Source organism: Euprymna scolopes, chromosome 21 (genome assembly GCF_053919585.1).
Source record: "Euprymna scolopes isolate OS-2025 chromosome 21, ASM5391958v1, whole genome shotgun sequence".
Classification (NCBI taxonomy): domain Eukaryota; kingdom Metazoa; phylum Mollusca; class Cephalopoda; order Sepiida; family Sepiolidae; genus Euprymna; species Euprymna scolopes.
Genome location: NC_136502.1, coordinates 102,856,344 through 102,879,586, shown reverse-complemented (window position 1 = coordinate 102,879,586; position 23,243 = coordinate 102,856,344). Strand labels below are relative to the sequence as shown.

At 36.2% G+C, this 23,243-nt stretch overlaps 1 protein-coding gene across 4 annotated transcripts in view; it reads left to right on the top strand.

Annotated features, from left to right (window-relative positions):
- Positions 1 to 23,243, top strand: part of LOC145242646 (protocadherin gamma-A4-like) — a 237,888-nt gene that overhangs the window by 197,471 nt on the left and 17,174 nt on the right. For all 4 annotated transcript variants that reach the window (XM_080105768.1, XM_080105766.1, XM_080105767.1 and 1 more), the window contains one exon: positions 19,925 to 20,069. In XM_080105768.1, the coding sequence (XP_079961894.1) occupies positions 19,925 to 20,069 (145 nt within the window). The remainder of the gene's footprint in view (positions 1 to 19,924; positions 20,070 to 23,243) is intronic.

Sequence of the window (23,243 nt, the reverse complement as noted above, 5' to 3'; positions counted from 1 at the left end):
GGTATAAAAAGCTTGGTTTTTCAGAGACTCGTTTCATTTGGACATTGGAGTAGCAAGTTTTGACAGTAGTGTGTTGAATTTAACCTCGGAAATTGTTAGTTAAAAGTACAGTATAGTTAACAGGAAAAGTGTAGAATAGTTAACACTCGATTATTTAATCACATAAAAAAATGAAGTTTTAATTATCTTTGTACATTTTACCCCTTGAAAAATTTGTTAGAACAATTTAAATTGACCAATTTTATTTTTAAATCAAAGAACATATTGTTTACTTTAAAACTATACCTAATTTCATTTCTTGGTATTTTGTTTAAATGATGAAAAAATTCATTTTTTTTTTTTTTTTTTTTTATTAGATATTTTACCATTTTATCCCTATGAAAGTTAAAAATGCATTTTTTTTTTTAAACAGTCTGTAGTGACGAAAGGACTTTTGCTATGACTTTAAATTTACAAATGGAACTGACTTCATTCACCCTCGATGATGGTCTATAGGCACCTATAAACAGCTGTGAACCCTTATCTTGGTTATCTTAAAGCTGTCAGCCATTGGCAAATAAACACATAAGAAAATGACTATATCACACTTTTTAGCTCCTATACCGTCATGCTCAATTCGGATTTAGCAAATTCAGCACAATTAGCGCTATGCAAATTATTTTAAAAAGTACTTCATTAAAAACTTACTTAAAAACTTTCACTTTTTACAACAACCATAACGATAAACTTGTCGCCCTAAAGAACACAACACTACAGCTTTATTTTTAAACTTTTATCAAAAAAATTAATTCAGATAACTTGATTATGCAGTAGAGCTGATATCTATTCAATGTAGCCGCCTTCAGCCTCAAGTACTGCCTCAATATGGGTCCAGAACTGTGAGAATACTTTTTTGACAAGCGCCAGTGGGAGCTTGATGAATACTTGGCGGATGGGGGTGATCAGGCTGGCTTTGGTGTTCTGGAAAGTTATGTTGATGATTGGCTCGACGTATGACCAAACGAAGTAGTCCTGCATGTTCAGGTTGAGGGAAGACAGGAGCAGAGAGAGAAGGGGTCAAAGTTGTAGCACTCCTTCTGAAGCCAAGCTTGGGTCTCTTCAGATTTGTGGGCCAATACCGAATCCTGCTGCCACAACCAGGGTCATCTAGTAGCCACCTGATTACACTAGGGGATCACCACACCCTTCAGAACATCCAGGTATACTTTGGTGCTGACTTTCAAGCCGACTTCTAAAATGTGATGTGGCCCTCACTTGAAACCACACCAAAGACCATAACTGTGGCCAGAAACTTTGTTGAACTGTACCCTCAATAATTGAACCGTCCGGATTTGCATTTTGAGGGTGCTGGCAATGGTACTATTACCATAACTTAGATCTGTAGAGAGCATGAGTTGTACAGTGGCTCATCTTTGATTTCGCTCATTGAACATTGTGTCACTTTCAGACATGATAGAAGGCTCCTATTGCTCTTGGGATTTGGACAAAACTGGCTGACTAGTAGATAGTCTGCAACATCAAACAGAAATGGAATCCAGCCACTGACGTTGGTTAGCCATATGCAAGTGACCAAGCTGGTTGCGCGGCGTGACAGAGGAGATAGAAAGGACACAAGTGTTCAGAGAAACAAGTATTCGAAAGGTATTTGAGACACAAGACGATAGAAATAGTGTTATACATGTGGCCTGAGAGCAACAGAAAAAAGCCATGAAATATGGTTGGACAAATACAGAGTACCACGTGTTCGACACGGCAGAGTCTTGTTATGCACATTGAAGTATAAGAAGATATGGTTTTGTCAGGTTACGATGTGGAATGCAATGTTTTTCTGGACCCACTTTACGGTGTTATTTATAATGTTATTTGATTATATACATGTTTTTGCTAAACGCACACCTCCATGCTAGTATATATATATATATATATATATATTGAAATTTAAATTTATATGGGTACCTGGCTTTGCCCGGGTGTTTGGAGGTATGTGTTGAGCAAAAAAAAAAAAAAGTGGTAGTAGGAATGCAGACTCGAACCCATACCACGAAGGAGGAAAAGAACGGGGAAAACACATGACGTCTTTACTGTTACGGCCACCGCCAAACCGGAAGTCTTTTCTAGCAACAACAATTTTATCATTCCACCATATATATATGCACACAACACACAATGTATGTAAGCTAGATTTGATTTTTAGAAAACCCATAGTGATTGAAATGCAGTAGAACTTAAGCAGGAAAATTAAAATCGTTTATAAAATGTGTATTGATTTGTTAAATGTATTGATTTGTTAAATGTATTGATTTGTTAAATGTATTGATTTGTTAAATATATTGATTTGTTAAATGTATTGATTTATTAAATAGATGAATTATTGAAATTGCTCTTTACTTTTTTACTCAACTTTTATAAAATTCGAGTCAGCTTTAAATGACCCAAAATCAGTTGATACGCCACTCTCTATCTGTGCCTAAATTTAAATGCGAATCCCATGAAAAAAGATTCTTTCCTAGAACTGCCTTCCTGTTCCGCTGACCTGATTTCCCCGCTGACTACAATATGGTCGTTTTCCAATGTAACAAGTCCAATGTAAACAAATTAATAAGCCGTCTCCTAAATAATCAATTTCTATCACTAACTATTAATACACTGTTATTCTGGCGGCCACTGTACACTCATTAACCCTTATCCTCTAGTGGCCTTTATGCCTTATTAAGTGGTAACTCCTACGTAACATAAATGAATAAATAAAAATCAATCAATAAATGATTAACTAAAAAAACTTCTTCCAGATAGCAAAGGGGGATAACTCTATTGCTAAATATTTAGAAGGTTAGAATGAATTGAAATTGATAATTACATCGGAATTGGAAGTTTATAACAGAATAAAGAATCAGAGTCGGGGAAAATATTGGAATTGTCCCATCTCAATTTCTTATGTGTATAATAAAAGGACAAATTTCCGACAATATGCATTTTCAAAAATGAAAATGCTAAATTTCCTAATTATTTTTTACCATATTATCCTATTCCTTCATTAGGTTTTATCTATTTTTTAATTTTGTATAATTTTAGCCCTCCTATTCTTCTGATGAGAAGCATTTAACTTCAAAATGCCATGGCCTGAAGAGGTTACTTTTTTTCTTAATTTTCTTCTTTTATTTTTTCATATTGTTCTATGATATAATGTAGTTATATATAACTTTTATTCATCGTTTTTCATTGAATATATATATATATATATATATATATATAGGGTAGAAAGATAAAATTGTCACACTAGAAAAGACGGCAGGATTTCATTTCCGTTTGATGAAAACCGGTTTTCATTTTTTTGTTGCAGACTATCTACTAGTTGATCAATTGTGTACAAATTCCAAGAGCGATAGGAGCTTTCTATCATGTCTGAAAGTGACACAATGTTCAACAAACGAGATCGGAGATGCACCGCTGTACAACTCATGCTCTCTATCGATCCAAGTTATGACAGCAGGACCATTGCCAGCACCCTCAAAATGCATTGCTGGATTGCCATGAATAACAGGGACGTACCCAGGGTGATGAAAACAAAGTTTCCGGCCACGGTTATGGTTTTTGGCATGGTTTCAAGTGAGGACCACATCATGCCACCTCAAAACTTCAAAGTCGGCTTGAAAGTCGACACCAAATTGTACCTGGATGTGTTGAAGAGTGTGGTGATCCCCTGGTGCAATCAGGTGGCAATTGGTACATCCTGGGTGTGAAAGCAGGACTCAGCGCTAGCCCACGTCCAAAGAAACCCAGGCTTGGCTTCAAAAGGAGTGCTATGACTTTTTATCCTTTGTCTCACTGGCCCACCTCCTCCCTCGACCTGCATCTGTTGGACTACTTCGTTTGGTCATATGTCGAGTCAATCACCAACATGACCTCTCACAACACCAAAGCCAGCCTAATCGCCGCCATCCGCCGAGTATTTACTGAGCACCTGCCAGCATTTGTGGAAAACGCATGCTCCTAGTTCTTGACCCAAATCAAGGCGGTGATTGAGGCTGAAGGCAGCTACATTGAATAAATATCAGCTGTACTACATAATCAAGTTACCTAAATTGATTTTTTCAATAAAAGTTTTCAAATGTAGTCTTGGTTTCTTTAGCGCAGCACTTTTATCATTCCACCTTGTATATACATATATATATATATAATATTAACAATTATTTTTATGCCTACAAACACTAGTGTTTCGTGCTTATACAATCATCAATGTAGGAAGTGAAAATTACTACCAGTTGGGAGATTCAAACCTAGTCACAAAATCAACTTTGACTGTAGTGCAGGGTATTCTATCTCCAGGCTACCAGAAATTAACACAGGAATCAAGGGAAATCAAGTACCTATCAATGCCAAATCAGCGGGCATAAACAGTATTTCTCCGTATATGTGTGTAAATGCATGGGTGCACAAGTGTATATATATTCATATTTATATTTATATATATATCATAAAATTTTTGTCCATGTGTCACTTTCTGTCTGTCCTATTGTTTGTATTTTATTTTATTTTTTAAATTTATTTATTTATTTTTATTTTTATTTTTTTGCTGTTTGTCTCGTCAGCATCCTTATGTTTTCAGATTTCCTGTTTCGTTAAATTAGAGATTTTTGTTAGAAATTTGCACACACACACACACACACACACACACACACACACACACACACACACACACACACACACACACACACACACACACACACATAAAACAAAAAAGAACAAATAAAATTGAAATTTAAAACACAAAAACGAACTCATCTCCTCTCGAATTTATTTTTCCTGCTGAAAACAATGAAAATGAAAAAGTAACCTAAATTTATTTGTGTCATAAAATATTTACGAATATGAAAACTTTCTTCTTTGTTTTTTTTTTTAGAAAAGAAAAGAAATAACAAATACTAGTTGTAAATCACAGTCAGTCTAAAAAGGGTACATCGAGACAAACTTGGAATCTTTAAAACAGGCAAAAGATCAGGATCCAACATACTTGAAAGCAGTCCAAAACTCGTTTGCATAGTAAAAAAGTGTGTGAAAATTTAGATTATATAACTGAAGTTATGGGTTTAGAAAAGTTTTCATTTTAGAAGGTCTTCGAATATCAGCATCCTCCCTGGCTCAGGTCCTTCGGGGCCTGGGCAACAAGTGTCAAGCAAAGACCATATGTGGGGGCAACCTCACATATAAGACCTTGGTCAATGTAGGGGCAACCCTTCATACCAATTGTCACTATCAAGCTCCCCTACTCCCCGGGGAGTTGGTCCCCATTTCCCCTTTACTCCTCACATTAAAAATCGGCCTTGTGTCTAATTTGCTTGGTGGAGGAGCAAATAAATAGCCATCCTGATATATTCCACACTATCTACCAAGCTCAGGTCCCTGTCACATTCCCACAGTCTTGTGCCAGTTTAAACAGTACTTTCACAGAATGTGCTTTAACTGATTTACTGCATTTGTCCTTCCGATCCACCCAACTAGCAGCAAAATCACACCTCTTCACTGTTGAGTGTTCCTAGATACTGGAAAACTTTCTTTTCAAATAGGTTTTTTTCATCAAACTGCTTGCCATTGGAATTCTTTCCCTGGTTCTCTGACTGTACCAATATGCAGAAATTTTAATTCGATATGAGCAGACATCTCACTGCCCAACTCCCCATTTAGGATGTCCCTTCCTCTTATAAATCTGGTCCTAAAACCCAGTTGCAGTATGCTTTGCCTGGGATAAATTAAAGTTTAAAAAAAAGAAAATAAGCATTCTCCAGAATAACCAGAAAAAAAAAGGGTGAAACAAATAACACACAACAAATAAGTGCTACGAAAGGCAAGATTAGTTACTCTTCTACCTACCTGGATAAGTTTTTTTTTTGTGTTTTAACTTATTTTAAAAGTGTTTTTGATTTAAAAATGAAAGGTTATGTAAAACCTGTCGGGTTAAAATGAAAAACAGCGAAATGTCACCAATCATGTGAAAATGTAATATTCTAAAAAGATGATTATCACAAATACAAGAGATGCATGTTGGCCTTAGTCTTGAAAAGACGTAGGCTATAGTTAGTAGGAAGACAGTCAGCAAAGACAGGAGATACCTCTTTGCCTTAGTATTGAAAATCTAACGTTGTACACCTGTCAGAATAATATTTCGTAACATTTTAGCGGACCGAACACTTTGTAGATGAAAGTCTCGGAAAGAAATTTGACTTAGTTTTTTTTCTTTTTTAACAAAAAACATTTATTCTTGGTATTTCCAACAACACATTCCATCTTGACTTTTTTTAATTTTTGATATGAGGATTGGTTATACGTATTATTATTCATCGGACTACTGCTCTCATCTTGAGTGTGATTTTCACAACGTTTCAGTCGATGTAACGTCCGATCTTCTTCAGGTGTATCTTGTCGAACTTGGGAATGTTTCTGTTGAACTCAGGAATTTGGACGGAATTTCGAGCGGAAGCCTTTATTTACTTCACGGGGGTAATGTGATCTTGTTCCATCAGCCATGACTGGATAGACGTCCTAAGTAATTTGCAAATGTATTTTTTCTATCACCCACACTGAGGATTGAACCTTCAACCTTCAGGAGAATATCACTTTTACAATTGATTTTTCCCAGTACTCTAACCACTGCGCCACAGGTCCTTGCAGACAGAAACATTCCTGAGTTCGACAAGATGCACCTGAAGAATGTCGGAAACAGAAGTCCGATGAATAATAATAATAATAATAATAATAATAATAATGCGCACATTGCGTCTTGTTTTAAACATTTCATTTCTTAGATCAGCATGTTTTTGTAAGACGCTCTCATCACCCACGTGTCGCCCACTATCATTTTCCGGCCATATCTCGAACACAGACGTCTCCATCTTTCTTCAGGCGCATATGTCTTTTTATCTTTGCTTCTTCTTTCTCTTTGCTGTGACGCTATACGGCATACTGGCTTGGTCATTTGCATATGTATTATGCGACTGCTGCTGCTGCTACCGGCATAGTACTATCAGCAGCTGTTATAAAAAGACAGAGGCTAAATGTAGAAGAAAACAGTCAGCAGGAAGAGAGTTCCACAAACTTGCAGTTCTTAGAATAAGCTACTGTAATAGGAAGTTGTATTATAATGACTTATCAGAAGCCATCAAAGCAAGATGAATGCTAAACGAGAAAGTACTAGTCGTCATGTACCATAGAACCCATGTCTACACTTTTCACTCTCTACTCTATAATAAAGGCCAATGTGCATTTTATATATATATATATATATATATATATATATATATATATACATCCATTCCACCTGACTAATGTAAGAGAGTAAAAAAAAAATCTGCTGGACGATACCATTTTAGAAAACGGGAGAAAGCAAATACAGTTCAATACACCATTCCCATCGTGTAAAATAAATCCATAAAGAAATCCTCTACTCTATTTCCATAATGAGATGTTTTATTGATTTTTATTTTGCTTTCTAATTTTTATACTGACTGATATATTTTTAAAAATTTCCCTTCAACGATTGAAATATTTTTTTATATGAATAGGAATTCTAGTGGGAATATAAGAAAAGCATAATTTTTACCATCACTTTTGACAGTGACACACGCACACGCACACACGCACACACACACACACACACACTCGTCACCGCCACAAAATTTCTCATTTTTGCTATGCGTTCGGTAGTGGTTCCTGGGCGAAATGTTTTGTTGATATCGCGAGCTGTTTCAGTAGCTTTTCGACCTAGCTTGAATTGAAATTAAAAAAAAAATTGTGCGAACTTGCTATTTTCCATCTTGTATTCAACGTTCTGAATAGAAGACATAATTGTTTTAAACGCTTGTAACTTAAACGATTAGATAGAGCTTAAAAACGCTATTTAAAATCTGTTGGGAAAATGGTGGGATCCTTCTACCGCTCCAGAAGATATCTCACTACTAATGCAATTCTCTATCTGTATAAAAGCCAAGTACGTCCAAGGATGGAGTACTGCTGCCACATCTGGGCAGGAGCTGCTAAAAACAGCCTATCCTGCCTTGACAGAGTACAAAATAGACTTTGTGGTTTAGTGGGGGATGCCCTTTTCTCTTCACTGCAACCGCTCTCCCACAGAAGAGACGTTGCGAGCCTGTCTTTGTTTTATCGTTATTTCCATGGCAGGTGCTCGTCTTAGCTCCAATCCCTCGTCCCCCCCTCGCCAATCTTTCACGAGAAACACTCGTCTGGCTGAATCTACTGTCAATAATTTTCCCCAATACTAATGATTACTACAATACTATCTCATTGATTACTGTACACACAATAACCCTTATCCCTGAGTGGCCTTCGGGCCTTGATAACTGGTGACCCCCATGTAAAAAAGAAAAAAAATGATATATAAAGTAAAGGTATTATAACAAAAACGTATTTGGAAATATATCATTTGAGATCCAAATAAAAAAATTCCGAAAGAACCTTCTTGTCAACCTAATAAAATCTATATATTAATACAATAGCATGTTATTTTTTGCGTCTGGATAGTATGTGTGCTATTTATTTTGTTTGTCACGCTTACATCCGGGTCGTTTAATTGTTATGTACTTCCATTTTTTGTAATTAATAATTTTACCAAAAATTCTTCATAAGTTTTGGTTTCGGTTTCGATTATAGCTGATGACAATTAAGTCATCTATTTTTTATAAATAATTTAATCAAGAATTCTTCGTAAGTTTTGGTTTTGGTTTCGGTTATGGCTGAAGGAACTCAAGTTATATATATATATATAAGGATGGAATACTGTTGCCATATCTGGGCAGGAGCTGCTAAAAACAGCCTATCCTGCCTTGACAGAGTACAAAATAGACTTTGTGGCTTAGTGGGGGATGCCCTTTTCTCTACCCTGCAACCTCTCTCCCTTAGAAGAGACGTTGCGAGCCTGTCCTTGTTTTATCGTTATTTCCATGCTCGTCTGAACTCCAATCTCTGGTCCCCCCTCGCCAATCTTTCACGAAAAACACCTGTCTAGCTGAATCCACTGTGAAAAATTTCCCCCACTCTATATCTGTGCCTAAATCAAAACGCAGATTTCATGAACAAAGCTTCTTTCTTAGAACTGCACGCCTGTGGAACTCTGTTCCGTCTGCCTGCTTCCCTCCGGACTACAACTTGGTTGTCTTCAAGTCCAATGTTAACAAATTCCTAATGAACCGCCCCCTTAAGTAAACATATCAGCAAATCTCCTCACTAACGTAATGTACTTGCAATAACCCTTATCCCTGAGTGGCTTCCGGGCCTTGATAAGTGGTGATCACTGTGTAAAAAAAAAAAAAAAAAAATTTCATAAGTTTTTATTTCGGTTTTGATTCAAGCTAATGCACCCAAGTTATATGGATATATTTTTTTTTATTTTTGAAATCATAACTTTATAATATATAAAAATCGATAGAACATTAACTCTATAATAATATATATGAAACCTGCAAGAATTATAATATCATATTTAAGCGTACTTTATGACTGAGCATTCGTGCTAACTTAGATAAATACTTTTGCAGTTTTAACAAAAAAGCTACAATAATATCAGAGCGTCTCCATTTACACTGAATATCTACAGAATGGCAACATCAATATATTACATATGAAGGAATCCCCTCTGGAATTTCCACAGATCCTGCTAGTAAAAGACTATTTTCTTTACTTAACCGTGGAATTTTCATGGATCCCATAAGTTGTAAGTATTTTAATCTTTTTAGCAAATAATCAATTAGAATAGAAAAATCCATGTCTGTTGCAGCCATCGTCTGGTTACTTTGTGGTGGCACTTTTAGTCTTAAAACATCAAACAAAAAGAGCAATGCTTTTTATCTGGCAAACCTACATTTATTGCCAGCCCATAATATACTCTATTTTGACCAATCAATGAAGGTTATCAAGAATTTGAATGGGGCAAACGATTGGCTTATCGTCTTGTATGATTTCTATCTGGTCAATCAATATATGCTGTTTACAATTTTAAAAGAAACTGTTCATTGGCTATCTCATTTTCTAATCTACATCTAACCAATTACAAAGGATTTGAATGGAACAGACAATACGTTTTTCTTGTCATGTGATTCTCATATGAGTCAATCAATAAACGTTATTAAGGATTTGAATGAAATAGTTAATTGTACAAGGAACTGAGACTACTTATTTACAGTGTGATTTGGGATAGTTATTCAAGACTGAGGATATTTTTCTGGGTAAAATGTTATTGATTTATTGGCTAATGCTTCCTCGCCCCTTTGTTTTTGCCTATAAGAAATCCGGCTGAAGCAGTAAACTTGTTGCCAAGATGTCTTGGGCAGAATTCCAAGCCGAGAAACACAAAGATAAAATGGATTACCCTATACGACGAGGGTGTGGATAAAGTCAAATATCTCCCTCCCATAGTGTGATGATGTGACACAAGGGTCGGAAATTGAGATTTTAAAAGCTAGCGCCAGTGAGAAAGAGCCCTCTGGCTTGAGGAAAAAATGCTTGAGCAGCCCTGTTGGCAGGTTAGGGATGCCACAGAGAATTAACAATAAATTAACATGTTCTCAAAGGGAATAACACAAATCCTGAGAGGGTGAACCACCTAGAACTGCACAAGGTCAGTAACATGCATCAATTAACAGGAAGCAAGCCATTTTAATAATGGCCTAGAGTGTTTGTTTTGGTGTCGAGAGAACGCCCCCCCCTCGCCCCGGGCTGATTGAATAACTATCAAAGTTGACCAGCACAATTGGGGTTTAGAACCAGATCGAAAGATACCTGACATTTATCTAGGACTAGCAGGCCGCCTGCCATTGCCCGGTCGTAAAATATGCATAAATATTATATTTTGATTAATACAGATTTCTGATTTATTATAAAAAAAAATACCGTAGGTATTAAATATAACGTTAAATTCACAAAAAGGTATTAAATATAACGTTAAATTCACAAAAAGGTATTAAATATAACGTTAAATTCACAAAAAGGTATTAAATATAACGTTAAATTCACAAAAAGGGAAAAAAATTTGAACAAAACAAAACTATGAAAAAAACTGAGACATGTGCATACGTGTGTTAAGTTTTTTTCTAAACATTTCAATTCTTGTGAGTAAAAAAAAAAGTACTCGAGTTGAGATGGAAATGAAAACGTAACGTTAAGTATGATAACCATTAGATCAGCTTGACGCGATATTTAAAAACTGTTTTCAAACCTACTTATTCTTAACTTAAGTAATCTTGTCATGTGAACTATTCACGCATGCGCATTCACGAAACAGTTGACAAACAGATAAAAATCCGAGCACATTCACGTACCAATTTTTCAGTGTTGACCCCTTAGCAACTCTTCTTCCGGATGAAAACAGATTAAAAAGTTTTCCACGTGTCTGAATATCCTACATACCAAATTTCAAGTCTGCAGATTAAAAATTCGTTGAGTATGTAAGGTTGAGAATTGTCCTCACACACACACACACACACACACACACACACATTCTCAAATATAATTTATACTAAAGCCGAGTCAATCAAAGTTTATGTCATAAATTCTTTTGTCCTATATATTTTAATCATACAAAATCAATGCTAAATTATTCCTTAGTTTTGGGGTTGAGTTATTTGGGGGAAAAATCCATTTTAATTCTTCTAATTCTGTTGAAAATTTGAAATTAACTGACCAAGTGATTCGTCTTTTAAAATTCTGCCTTATAAATTTCTTCTTTTCTCACACTGTATTGTTTTATCGTAATCTCTATAAAAAACTGAATAATAGATATGAGAAAGTATAAAAAGATTGGAAATATGTAAAAACTAGCAGGGAAGGGGGCTTTGCCCGGGCGTAAAATATGCTTAAATATGATATTTTAATTTGTCCAGATTTTGTATATATTATTATAGAGTTGTGAGTATAAAAGTAAAAAAAAAAAATAGTATTTAGGTGCCATCCGCTAGAATCAAAACCAAATCTGTAGCATTCAAAGCTGATGACATTACCACTCCACCAACCTGACATATAAGCCAATTAAAAATTAAAAATAAACGAAAATTAATGTACACAATCTTTAACCGTTTTTTTCAATCCTTACCCCTTAAAAAAAAATTTTAACTGGCTAAAGACCCATAAAAGAACACACCGTAAAAAATCCAATCATTTGAGGCCCCTAGCGCCGGTCTGCGACTTTTTGTTTCAGAGGAAATAGAAAATATGGAGACAGACAGACAGACAGACACATAACCGTTTATATATTAGATAATAAACAGGAAATATTGTCACAAGTAGCCATGCTATTTAACCTATTGCTTGAGTGAAAGAAAGAGAGGGGAAAGTAGATAAAAAAGAGAGAATACTCTTGAATTTTGGATTTATTTTTTATTTATTTAAACTAGCCTGGGTGCCTGGCGTTGCCCGGGTGTTTGGAGGTGTGTGTTGAACAAAAAAAAAAAGTGGTAGTAGACAGGCAGGTTTGAACCCGTACTGTGAAGGAGGACAGAACGTGAAAAAAAAATGTGACGTCTTTGCTGTTGCGCCCATCGCCAAACCAGAAGTGATGTAGGTTTAAATTAAGGTTAGTCAATCGAAAATATCGGTGAAAAAAGCGACCCCTCCCTGTAGAAAAGTGCCCAGTTGAGGGTAAAGGAATTAATGCTTTTGGCCAATTTTTTTATATTTGTCGTCCGAGGGGTCGAGCTTCAAAATGATACTGATCTTGTGAAAATCCGTCGCCTCTGTCAAAAGTTTTAAGCAAATATACATACATACATACATACATACATACATACGTTTAAACAGACAGGTGAGATTTATATAATAGATGGTTTCATGAATTTGTTTTTAATAACATTTATTTTCCAATATTTTAAAAAAGCCTTTTAGTTACCCTATCCTCCATTTTTCTTTTATGAATAGACCAATAACAAAGTTCCATTGTCACAATTTCATACTATAGTATTGGCTATGATTGCTTTAACGTAAAAATGTGATCTTTTTTCCTCTTTCTTTTGTTTGTGGTATTAACCCGGAGGGATCGGCTTCTCGTGGAGAGAGAAAAATATATGTGTGATGTTCCTATTTACTTACCTCCCCACGAGAGCAGAGTTAGACACAAGGTTGTTTTTAATGTGAGGAAAATCCAGCTCTCCAAAAAGGGACACTCTGGATAGGTACAAAAATAAAAATTGCCTCAGTCATGAAGGATTTTTCCTTCACAGATCACGGTCAGAAAAGGTGAAGTGTAATATCGGAACACATACTACACTTTGTTCCTAGCCATGTTATTAATGCTTGTAAAGTTTGAAATCAATGCATGCTTACGGGGTTTGCATGAATTTTAGATAGAAGTTAAGACACATCTTTGAAAAAATTAATCCGTAAGCTTGATTTGAAAATTTCAGAAAAACCAAATGTCATAAAATATTTCATTAAATGGTTAAAATCATTTTTTCTGAGACTTTAAAAAAAACAAAAAATACGATTTTCATCTTTTAATAAGATATTTTATAATATTTGGTTTTCTAATATGTTCAAATTCAAAGACTGTTGGACATTCATAAGTGAAACTTAATGGACAAGTCAGAAATAGCCTATATTTATTGAAACCAAATATACCCGGATTGGAATTAACGTTTTTCAGGAGAGCAGTAATTTGCGGCATTCATTTGGATACTCACTCCGATCCATGCCAATTAAGATCTCCACAACCAGTCCTACACAAACTAGGTCATTTCGGGGGCCTTTTATCTGGTGGGCTGAGGTACTCGTTCTCGGTAGTCCTAGGGTGTTTACAATCTCAAATTTTACCTCCAGTCTTTCAGATCGAGTTAGTTTATTGTTTATTGCTTGAGGCGCCCTGACCGAGGAATGCTGCCAGAGCAAAGTAAGCAATTTTTAAAAGGCCAGAGTGCTCCTCCTTTAGTGAGGCTGGCTTGCCTCTCTCCACCTTCCAATCTCATGTCACTTGTTCCTGTTGTGGAAAAGAGGTAAATAACAGGAGTAGCATTTATATTTGGGTGTTCAACTTCTAGGCACTTTCTAAAGGTTGTGCCAGTATGATTAACCCATCCTGGAGTGGGTCGCTCTGCTACTAATAAATCATTAATCTTGTTTTCAAGACTATTCAAAAAGTTAGAGTTTAGATAAGAATGTTTGTTTTTTGGCCGAATTTCTAAAAAAAAAAAAAAAAAAAAAAAAAAAAAAAAAAAATTCTCCAAATATAGAATGACTTGATAGAAGTTGCTCCAACCATTTGGCAGTCTTTGAAACTTTGTTTAGCTTAAGTCGCATATTATATACTCAAGATGTTTACGTTCATTTCAACTGATTTCAGAAAACCTGAAAGAAACAACAAGTTGGTGCCAGACGAATGGTTTCTTGTGATAAACCAATTTCTTCTTTCGTTGATTGTTGAAATCTTCCAAGGTTTTTATAAATAACCTTTTTGTTTTTGTTTTTTCATGATAACACAAATATCACTGCGAGAATTGATATCCTACACTTGATAATACATATGCAACATATTCATGTGGACATACTGGTTCTTACTAGGCATTTGTTTCTCTCCCACCGTCAGGGAAAAATGCGACACAAGGGCCAGAAAGTGGGATTGAAAAGACAGTGCCTTCGAAGCGGGGCACTCTAACTGGACATCCCCATCGAAATTCCACAGCAGGGGCGATAAAGGCGATTAGCAATAAACCAACCCCCTTCTAAAACAGAGAAGGCAAAGCCTGAGAGAGTGGACCTCCTAGAACTGCACGGGACTGCTTTATTCCGAAATCAATAGGGAACAGATCATTTCAGAAATGGCACAGACTACTGATTTTTGTTCCGGGGTTAAAAAAAAAAAAAGCTCCAGCAGCTCTAAGTCATTTGCTAACTTACTGAAGTTAAGCAACGTTGAGCCTAGTCAGTACCAAATGGGTGACCATTTAGGAATACTAAAGTGACTATTGTTCTTCACATTTGCCGATGATTGGATCGGTTTCATAGCCCCCTCTAGCTGTGGCGGTTTTGGATCACTTTATTTCTGTTCTTAAGCAATTGCTTTTGCGCCACGAAGGAGGGTTTCTGAAAACGTAGGGATGGGGATGCTTCATGCTCACAGAAGAATGGACATTATTTTTTTGGTCCATATCTGTGCCCTGGTTTCAGCAAATTGGCATATCACCAGAGACAAACTTTTTCCTCTTTAAAAAGTGTTCCGCACTTGCTGGTGTATCTTGAATATATGAACTTGCTATATTACTTTCCAGCCAGTTGCATTCAATTGCAATATTTTTTTTTTAAATACTCAAGACGTTTATAAAATAAAAATACTAAATTTCTCTTGAAGAAGTCCTACTTTTAGACAAGTACACGTTTTCTTTAACCCTTTATGACCTGAATTATGATGTAGATATTTTGAAAACATAATTATTGTTAATTTAAGGGGTAATGATACTATGATTGTCTTCAAACTGGAAAAATTATGAACTCCAATAGTGAGAATTTTTGTATTTCATAAACTTACCTTGATTATTATCCATAGTGCTTGAAAAAAGTGTGTTTATGACAACAAAAGAAATCCTCCATTTTTTTAGACTGATGGCGGCATACTCAATGGACTGTTGCAATCTAGAGGTATCTGGCATCTACCCAGATACTGAACTAATACGTACAAGACGTGTTTGAATCAATTCCCACTTTATGCCGTTATATTCATTTATTTACGACTGAAAGAATTAATTCAACCAGGTTATAAAGAGTACGTTAAAAAAAAAAATTAAAAAAAAAACAACATTCAGTTGAGTATTTGTAAAAAAGAAAACGTTTATTTAAATTTAATTGAATTTTTTTTTTTAATTTATATAAAACTAGCATTTCAGCCCGGCGTTGCCCAGGTGTTTGGAGGTGTATGTTGAGCAAAAACAACAACAAAAAAAAAAGCGGTCAATTTTTTTAACTTTAACCCCTATTATGACCCCTTAACATTTATTATTTTGGGCTCAAATCAAGTTATTAAGTTAGATCCATGTCAAAGGAACCTATATCTAAAATTTCAAGTGTTTATACCCAAAATTGGCGGAGGAGTTTTCTAGAGTTTTGAAAGGACAAATCGTTGAACTTTGACCCCTTCACAGCCAAATTTCTGGCCGAAAACGGATTACAAAGAGTTTTGGAAATCTCAGTACCCTGTATATAAAATTTCAAGTATCTAGACTGAAAATTGACAGAGCTATTGTGTATGGAAATGTACACAGACAGACAGACACTTTCACTTTATATATATATATATATATATAAAGAGAGAAAGAGAGATTTTTACTGTTAGTTATTTCTGTAAAGAAATATTTCCATGAAAAAACAAAGAAAACACTTTTCAAATTTCATTATGTGTTGATGTATATTTTCAAAATTTAAAATGCAAAGTTTAAACTTTAAACGCATTATTCGGAATCTTCAGACTACTGTTCTCATATTGAGTGTCATTTTCACAACGTTTCGGTCGGTGTAACCTCCAACTTTCTTCAGGTGTACCTTGTTGAACTCAGAAACCTTTGTGGAAATCAGGAATCTGCACAGAATTTCTAACAAAACAATTTATTTAATCCACAGAGGTAGCATTTTCTTGTTCTGTCAGCCAACACTGGGTTGAAGTCCTAAGTAATTGACAATTGTATCTTGAGTATTGCCTGTAGTGAAAATTGAACCATCAGCCTCTAGAAGAGTGTAACTTTACAACTGAATTTAACCAAGTACTGTATCCACTATGCCACGGGTCCTTACTGAAACATTGAAGTTTAAAACAAAATTCACAGGGCCATATACTTAAGATACCCTGGCGAGTGAAGAATATTTTCTTAATAGAAAGCAGCTTGTCTCGAGCAATATGCTATTTCACCTGGGGTTCTTCCTTAGGGTATCAATATATTTGAAGAAGGTTCTCCTTGACCATTCATTGGGCCAGTGATTCACATACATGATTTTTTTTTTTACTTGTAGCCTTTGTGATATCTGTAGTAGTTGATGTTTACTCATCGACATACAGAATCAAAATGGATAAACACGTTTGTACGCATGTTGACTGCACATACACTATCCTAGATAAAAACAAATAATTATATTTCGGACCAATCAGAAAGCTTGCTGAATTTATTTGAAATGGTCTTTCTGGGAATTACCTAAATCCTTTAAAAGCCAAATTTTTCTTCAAAAAACCAGTGAAGCCAAGTTGAGCCAAGTCTGTGGATCAGTGTCGCTGGGCTCCCCTCTGTGAACGTCCATCTCTGCAACATCTTCCTGTACTCACACACACACACACACACACACACACACACACACACACACACACACACACACATACATTAACGAATACACAGACACACATTGAAATATTTTACTAATACAAAAACAAATGAATACTGACTCTTTAAAACAACTTTCAATGAATTATAATTCATTTAAATGAGCAGAAAAGTTTTTATAACGGTTTTCCTGACCTCTGAAACTCACAGCTTTTAATTAATCAATCCAGACTTCTTTTTAATGTCTCAGCTAATGAACCCCCTTGTTTTTATAAGAACTCTGAAAATATTCACGAACATCCTATGTTTTCCTATTGCTCTAAACCTTCCATTTAAAGCATATATAAATTATCACTTTTGTGAATATATGCTTTCTTAACTCATTGTTTTTTTTTGTTTATCGTATTAACAATGTCTCTCATTTTCTGACATATGATTATAAAACCTATAAATCCAAAGTAGCTGATCGGCGGCTTGGTTCCCACCAGTTTTGGCAAATAAAAAAATAGGATCCTGAACAGAAGTGTGCGTTCTATCCCAACCATTATCAATGGACCAGAGGTCATCTCGTCAGCATCAGACAAGGCCAAACTATTTGCAAAGAACTTTGCAACTAATTCTACCCTATGCGACGAAGGCCATCAACTCCCCATATTTCCTCCTATAACACAGAACACGCTAGGTAACATACAAATATCTGTGCATGAGGTCGCCAAGCTAATCAAGAACCTTGATTCCAGTAAAGCAACTGGCCCTGACGGCATCCCAATTATAGTGTTAAAAAAGCTTCAGCCAGAACTTCCCACCTGACTACAACTTGGATGTCTTCAAGTCCAACGTTAACAAATTCCTAATGAATCGCCCTCTTAAGTAAACACTTCATTAAATCTCCACACTAACGTACTGTACTTGCAATAACCCTTATCCCTGAGTGGCTTCCGGGCCTTGATAAGTGGTAACCACCGTGTAAAAAAAAAAACAAAAACATGCAAACGTTTTTCACTGAAAATATTTCTCTGAATCTGGCTCATTCTAAAAATACTTCTATTTCAAAACACCCTAAAGTAAAACCCCCAAAACGGTGCGGAATTCATCCCTAAATATCTATGCAACTTGCCGTCTCATTCCAACATTTAAAATCAAGCCATTATATTAAAAGACTAGCGGGGATACCCGGCGTTGCCCGAGTGTTTGTTTCCGGGACGGGGGGGGGGGTTTAAAAAATGTTATGGTAGGTAAGTAGGAAGGATCAAACCCGGAGTCATGAGTAAAAGTAGGAAAATAAAGTGTGAAAAAAAACAAAAAAAAAAAACATCTGCAACGTTAACAGTTCGGCCACCAAGAAAAGTCCATTCCAGTTGTTTAGGAAAAAAAACAACAAAAAAACGACTACGGTAGGTCGGCGCGAACGTGAAAATATGTGAATTGTCCAGCACGCTAACCACTACGCCACAGAGCACTGCAGCTTAGTTTAGTGATTTTAAATAACTTCACATGAAAGAACTACGAAGCCAAACTGGTGTTCTCTTCTCAACTGTTCCTTGTGAACGATCCCCAAACGGTGTTAAGTGGTGGCAGGGGGAGGAGGAATTTATTAGAGAGAAAATATTTTACCACTTCCATTGATCTTAACCGATTTTGGCCGTGACTTCTCGGCAGAAAAAGTATAGAAATCTAAGATTATCGAGGAATTTGAGAAATAATAAGCCTATAACACACCTCAGATATTGTTCTGCCGTTTGTGCATATCATATTTGCATGAAATATCTTGATTTTTAATCCTATTAATGTCAAAATCCCACGGGAAAAAATGAGTTCATTTTATTTATATAGAGAAAACAAACCAAGGAGTATTAGAAATGGCAAACAATGAAACGTCTCTGATAAGAACAGTACGAAAAAGACAAATGAGATTCATGGACCATGTTGACAGAAAAGGCGGAATAGAACAGATTAACTTGAAAGGAAAGATCGCGGGTAGAAGAAGCAAAGGACGATAGTGAAAAACATACGTTGACAGTCTGAACACCTGGGTAACATCAAAAATTATAAGCAACAATGAATTCATGAATGCCCCGAGGGATATAGACAGATGGAGAGCCATAGCTGTCAAAGCCTGTACCAGGCAGGTTGTTGGTTGGTTGTTTTTGTTTTATGGCATATCAACCGTGTTCGGGTTATTTAATGCCGAATCCAAAGATTTAAGAAAAATTTTTTTAATAGAATATATTTGTTGTTTTCACGTCGGTTTCTATTTAACCCATAGTTGGGACCCTAACAGGTACTACCACTCCGGGTCAGAGTGGACCTGGGAGCAATGGTAATTAAAGGGTGGCTCCACACTCCCCAAAGCCCACAAGCTGGGGCCTCACCACTGGATATAGTTTAAGGTCATATCCAGGACCCCCATTGAGAGACTTTTACCCTCTTCAGGGGGGCAGTCGGCGTATTCTAATGCCCCACCGACAGAGCCCTGTACCAGGCAGGACACCACGTGAATGAATGAATGAATGAATGTTATAAGCAGGTTTTTTCTTCTTCAATAAGTTGCTTATATTTGCATTTTAGATATCTGTTAGCTTTAAGAAACATAATTGCTACAATTATTCATTGGAGTTTATTTTTCTTCTTTACAGGAAATTGAAGGCGATCGTTTGAATGAAGAAAGAGGCGAACGGACATTTATGGTCCCTGACTGTCACAGCGACATGGTGTCATACCATACGGACAGTGGACATGGATGGAGCGAAGGAGATACGGGGCACATCGAGGAGATGACAGGTGAGATTTTGCGATTTTACATTGGTATTTATCAAGTTCATGATCCAAACTTCAACAACTTTATGCAGCCATCTTCCGAACACGTTAAGCAGCTGAAACCGAAAAAAAAATAATTGAGAATTAATTAAAATAAATGTTTAAACGAATATGCAAATTAGCTAGATCTTTTTGCAGATGAATGCAATTCAACGACCCACCTATAATAAAGTTGTATTTTCTTTTTAAATAAACAGAAAAAGGTTTGCCTTTTTTTCTTCTTGACCAGAAGACCAAGATCTTTTTTCTGTTATCAAAGTGCAGTATCTGTTCTGGCAGATATTGCAATCAAAGTTATATGTGGGGGCAACCCCACATATCAGACCATTGCTCTTAAGCAATCAGTTTTAGTTAATGTAGAAGGAAACCCTTCATACCAATTGTCACTATTCAGTTCCCTCTCGGGGGAGGGGAGACTGGTCCTCCTCCCCTCACTCTCCACATTAAAAAACGGCCTTGTGCCTAATTTGCTCAGTGGGCAAGTAAAGAAATAACTAAATAAATAGAAAAACGGCCTTTTTTCTGTTGTTCTTTGTCTTCGGACCAAGATCAAAGTGTAGTATCTGTTCCGGCAGATGCTGCAAGCTATGACTAGTTATGACTAGCAAAGACCAGATGTGGGGGCAACCCCATATGTTTGACCTTTAACCAGCTCCCATTTCCCACCTCTCGGGAGCTGGTCCCCTTTTCCCCTTCCCCCTCCCTTCACTCCTCACATTAAAAATCGGCCTTGTGCCTAATTTGCTCGGTGGGGGAGCAAATAAATACCATCTGTTCCGGCAGATACTGCAAGCTATGACTAGCTATGACTAGCAAAGACCAGATGTGGGGGCAACCCCACATGCCTGACCTTTAACCAGCTCCCATTTCCCACCTCTCGGGAGCTGGTCCCCTTTTTCCCTTCCCCCTCCCTTCACTCCTCACATTAAAAATCGGCCTTGTGCCTAATTTGCTTGGTGGGGGAGCAAATAAATACCATCTGTTCCGGCAGATACTGCAAGCTATGACTAGCAAAGACCAGATGTGGGGGCAACCCCACATGCCTGACCTTTAACCAGCTCCCATTTCCCACCTCTCGGGAGCTGGTCCCCTTTTCCCCTTCCCCCTCCCTTCACTCCTCACATTAAAAATCGGCCTTGTGCCTAATTTGCTCGGTGGGGGAGCAAATAAATACCATCTGTTCCGGCAGATACTGCAAGCTATGTCTAGCTATTACTAGCAAAGACCAGATGTGGGGGCAACCCCACATGCCTGACCTTTAACCAGCTCCCATTTCCCACCTCTCGGGAGCTGGTCCCCTTTTCCCCTTCCCCCTCCCTTCACTCCTCACATTAAAAATCGGCCTTGTGCCTAATTTGCTTGGTGGGGGAGCAAATAAATACCATCTGTTCCAATGCTACTCTTAAGGTAATTTGTCTCGGTCAATGGAGGAGAAACTCTCTATACTGAGACAATTATTATTTTTTTTGGTTTCTACCAAAGTGCCCCTTTTGCCTTCTTTTTGGGGAGCTGGTTTAACCTCACATTAACAACGACCCTGTGTCACATTTTGCTTTTGTGGGAAAGCAAATAAATACTAATAGAAAAAAAGGGTTTTTAATATGAATATCAATACACAAAAGAACAACAAATTTATAGGAGCATATATATATATATATATATATAGAGAGAGAGAGAGAGTGAGAGAGAGAGGTAAAGGTTAATTTCTGCTAAATCATAAGAATATTATTTTATTGTTGCTATTTCGCTGAATTTTATTCCCTTCTCTTTTGTTATTGTACTTCGAATGATTCATGAAGTGATATAGAGGGAGACTTATTTCTGTCAAAGAATGACTTCCTGCCTCCTTCCCAGCACTTGCATTTTTGGTATCTTTCTTTTAATTTGGACTTGGCTGAAATTGGTTGCAATTGCTTAGGAAGATCGTGAAAATTATTAATCTATAATATAAATCTCATCTATTTAAATGTACGTATGCATGTTTGTATGGCTCGCAAAAACTTTCAACAGAGGCGACGGATTTTCACAAGGCTGGTATCATTTTGAAGCTCGATCCTTCGGACGACAAATAATATCGAAAAATTGGCCCAAAACATTAATTCCTTCACCCTCAACTGAACAATTTTCTACATAGATGGGTCGCTTTTTTCGCCGATATTTTCGAAAGTCATCGCCTCTTTTTGATTATCTAACCTTAATTTAAACTTACGACACTTCCGGTTTGGTGATTAGTGCAACAGCTAATGTGTTACATTTTTTTTTTTGTTTTTTTTTTCACTTTCTTTTCCTTCTTTGCGGTACGGGTTCGAGTCTGCCTGCCTACCTACTACAACTTTTTTGCTCAACACACACCTCCAAACACCCGGGCAACGCTGAGCACCCAGGCTAGTTTGACTATAAAAGAAACTAAATTGCGACAAAAAAGATGCAGTTTTAAATACCAAAGTTTGATGGGATTCGTCAAAGAAGTTTTCAATTTCTTGTGATAATGTTGATTGTGTGCATTGTATGATATGAAATTCATCTTTATTGCAACTTTCTTTATGATTAGCCATTCATATTCATGAACTTTTGATGTGTTTCAGAAAATTTCAAACTTTAAAAATCTTTCATTTAACAGTATTTTCAAATCTACATGTAAAAATAGGGATCACATAGTAATATAACAAAAAAAAAAAAAGAAGGAATATGTCTGTACGGAAACCAAAGGAACACAAAAGAAAACTGAGGTGGGATTGTTGGTCAATATATGGCAATAACGGGAACTAAAATAGGATCGTTAAACAAGGTGTGGCAGTTATTTTAGGACAAAGGACTGGACAATGGAGATCGATATATTTTAGTTAGTTTTGGAGATTGGCTATGAGTTTATCACACTAGGAGCGATTTATGGATAGTCAAATAGTGTTTGCAACGGTTAAAAAAATATAGAAATCTCAATTTGCTTTCAGACCAAAATTTTATATTATGACGTATTTTTAATTGTTTTTATCAAAAGGAAAAGAAAAGGAAAAAAAGGCAAAGGAAAAAAGAAAAGGAAGAAAACCCAAAGAAAAGAAAACAGAAAAATACATCAAATTCAAGATCACTAAAGCTGTTTTAATTAAAAACAAACAAAACTTCTTTATCAAAACAAAA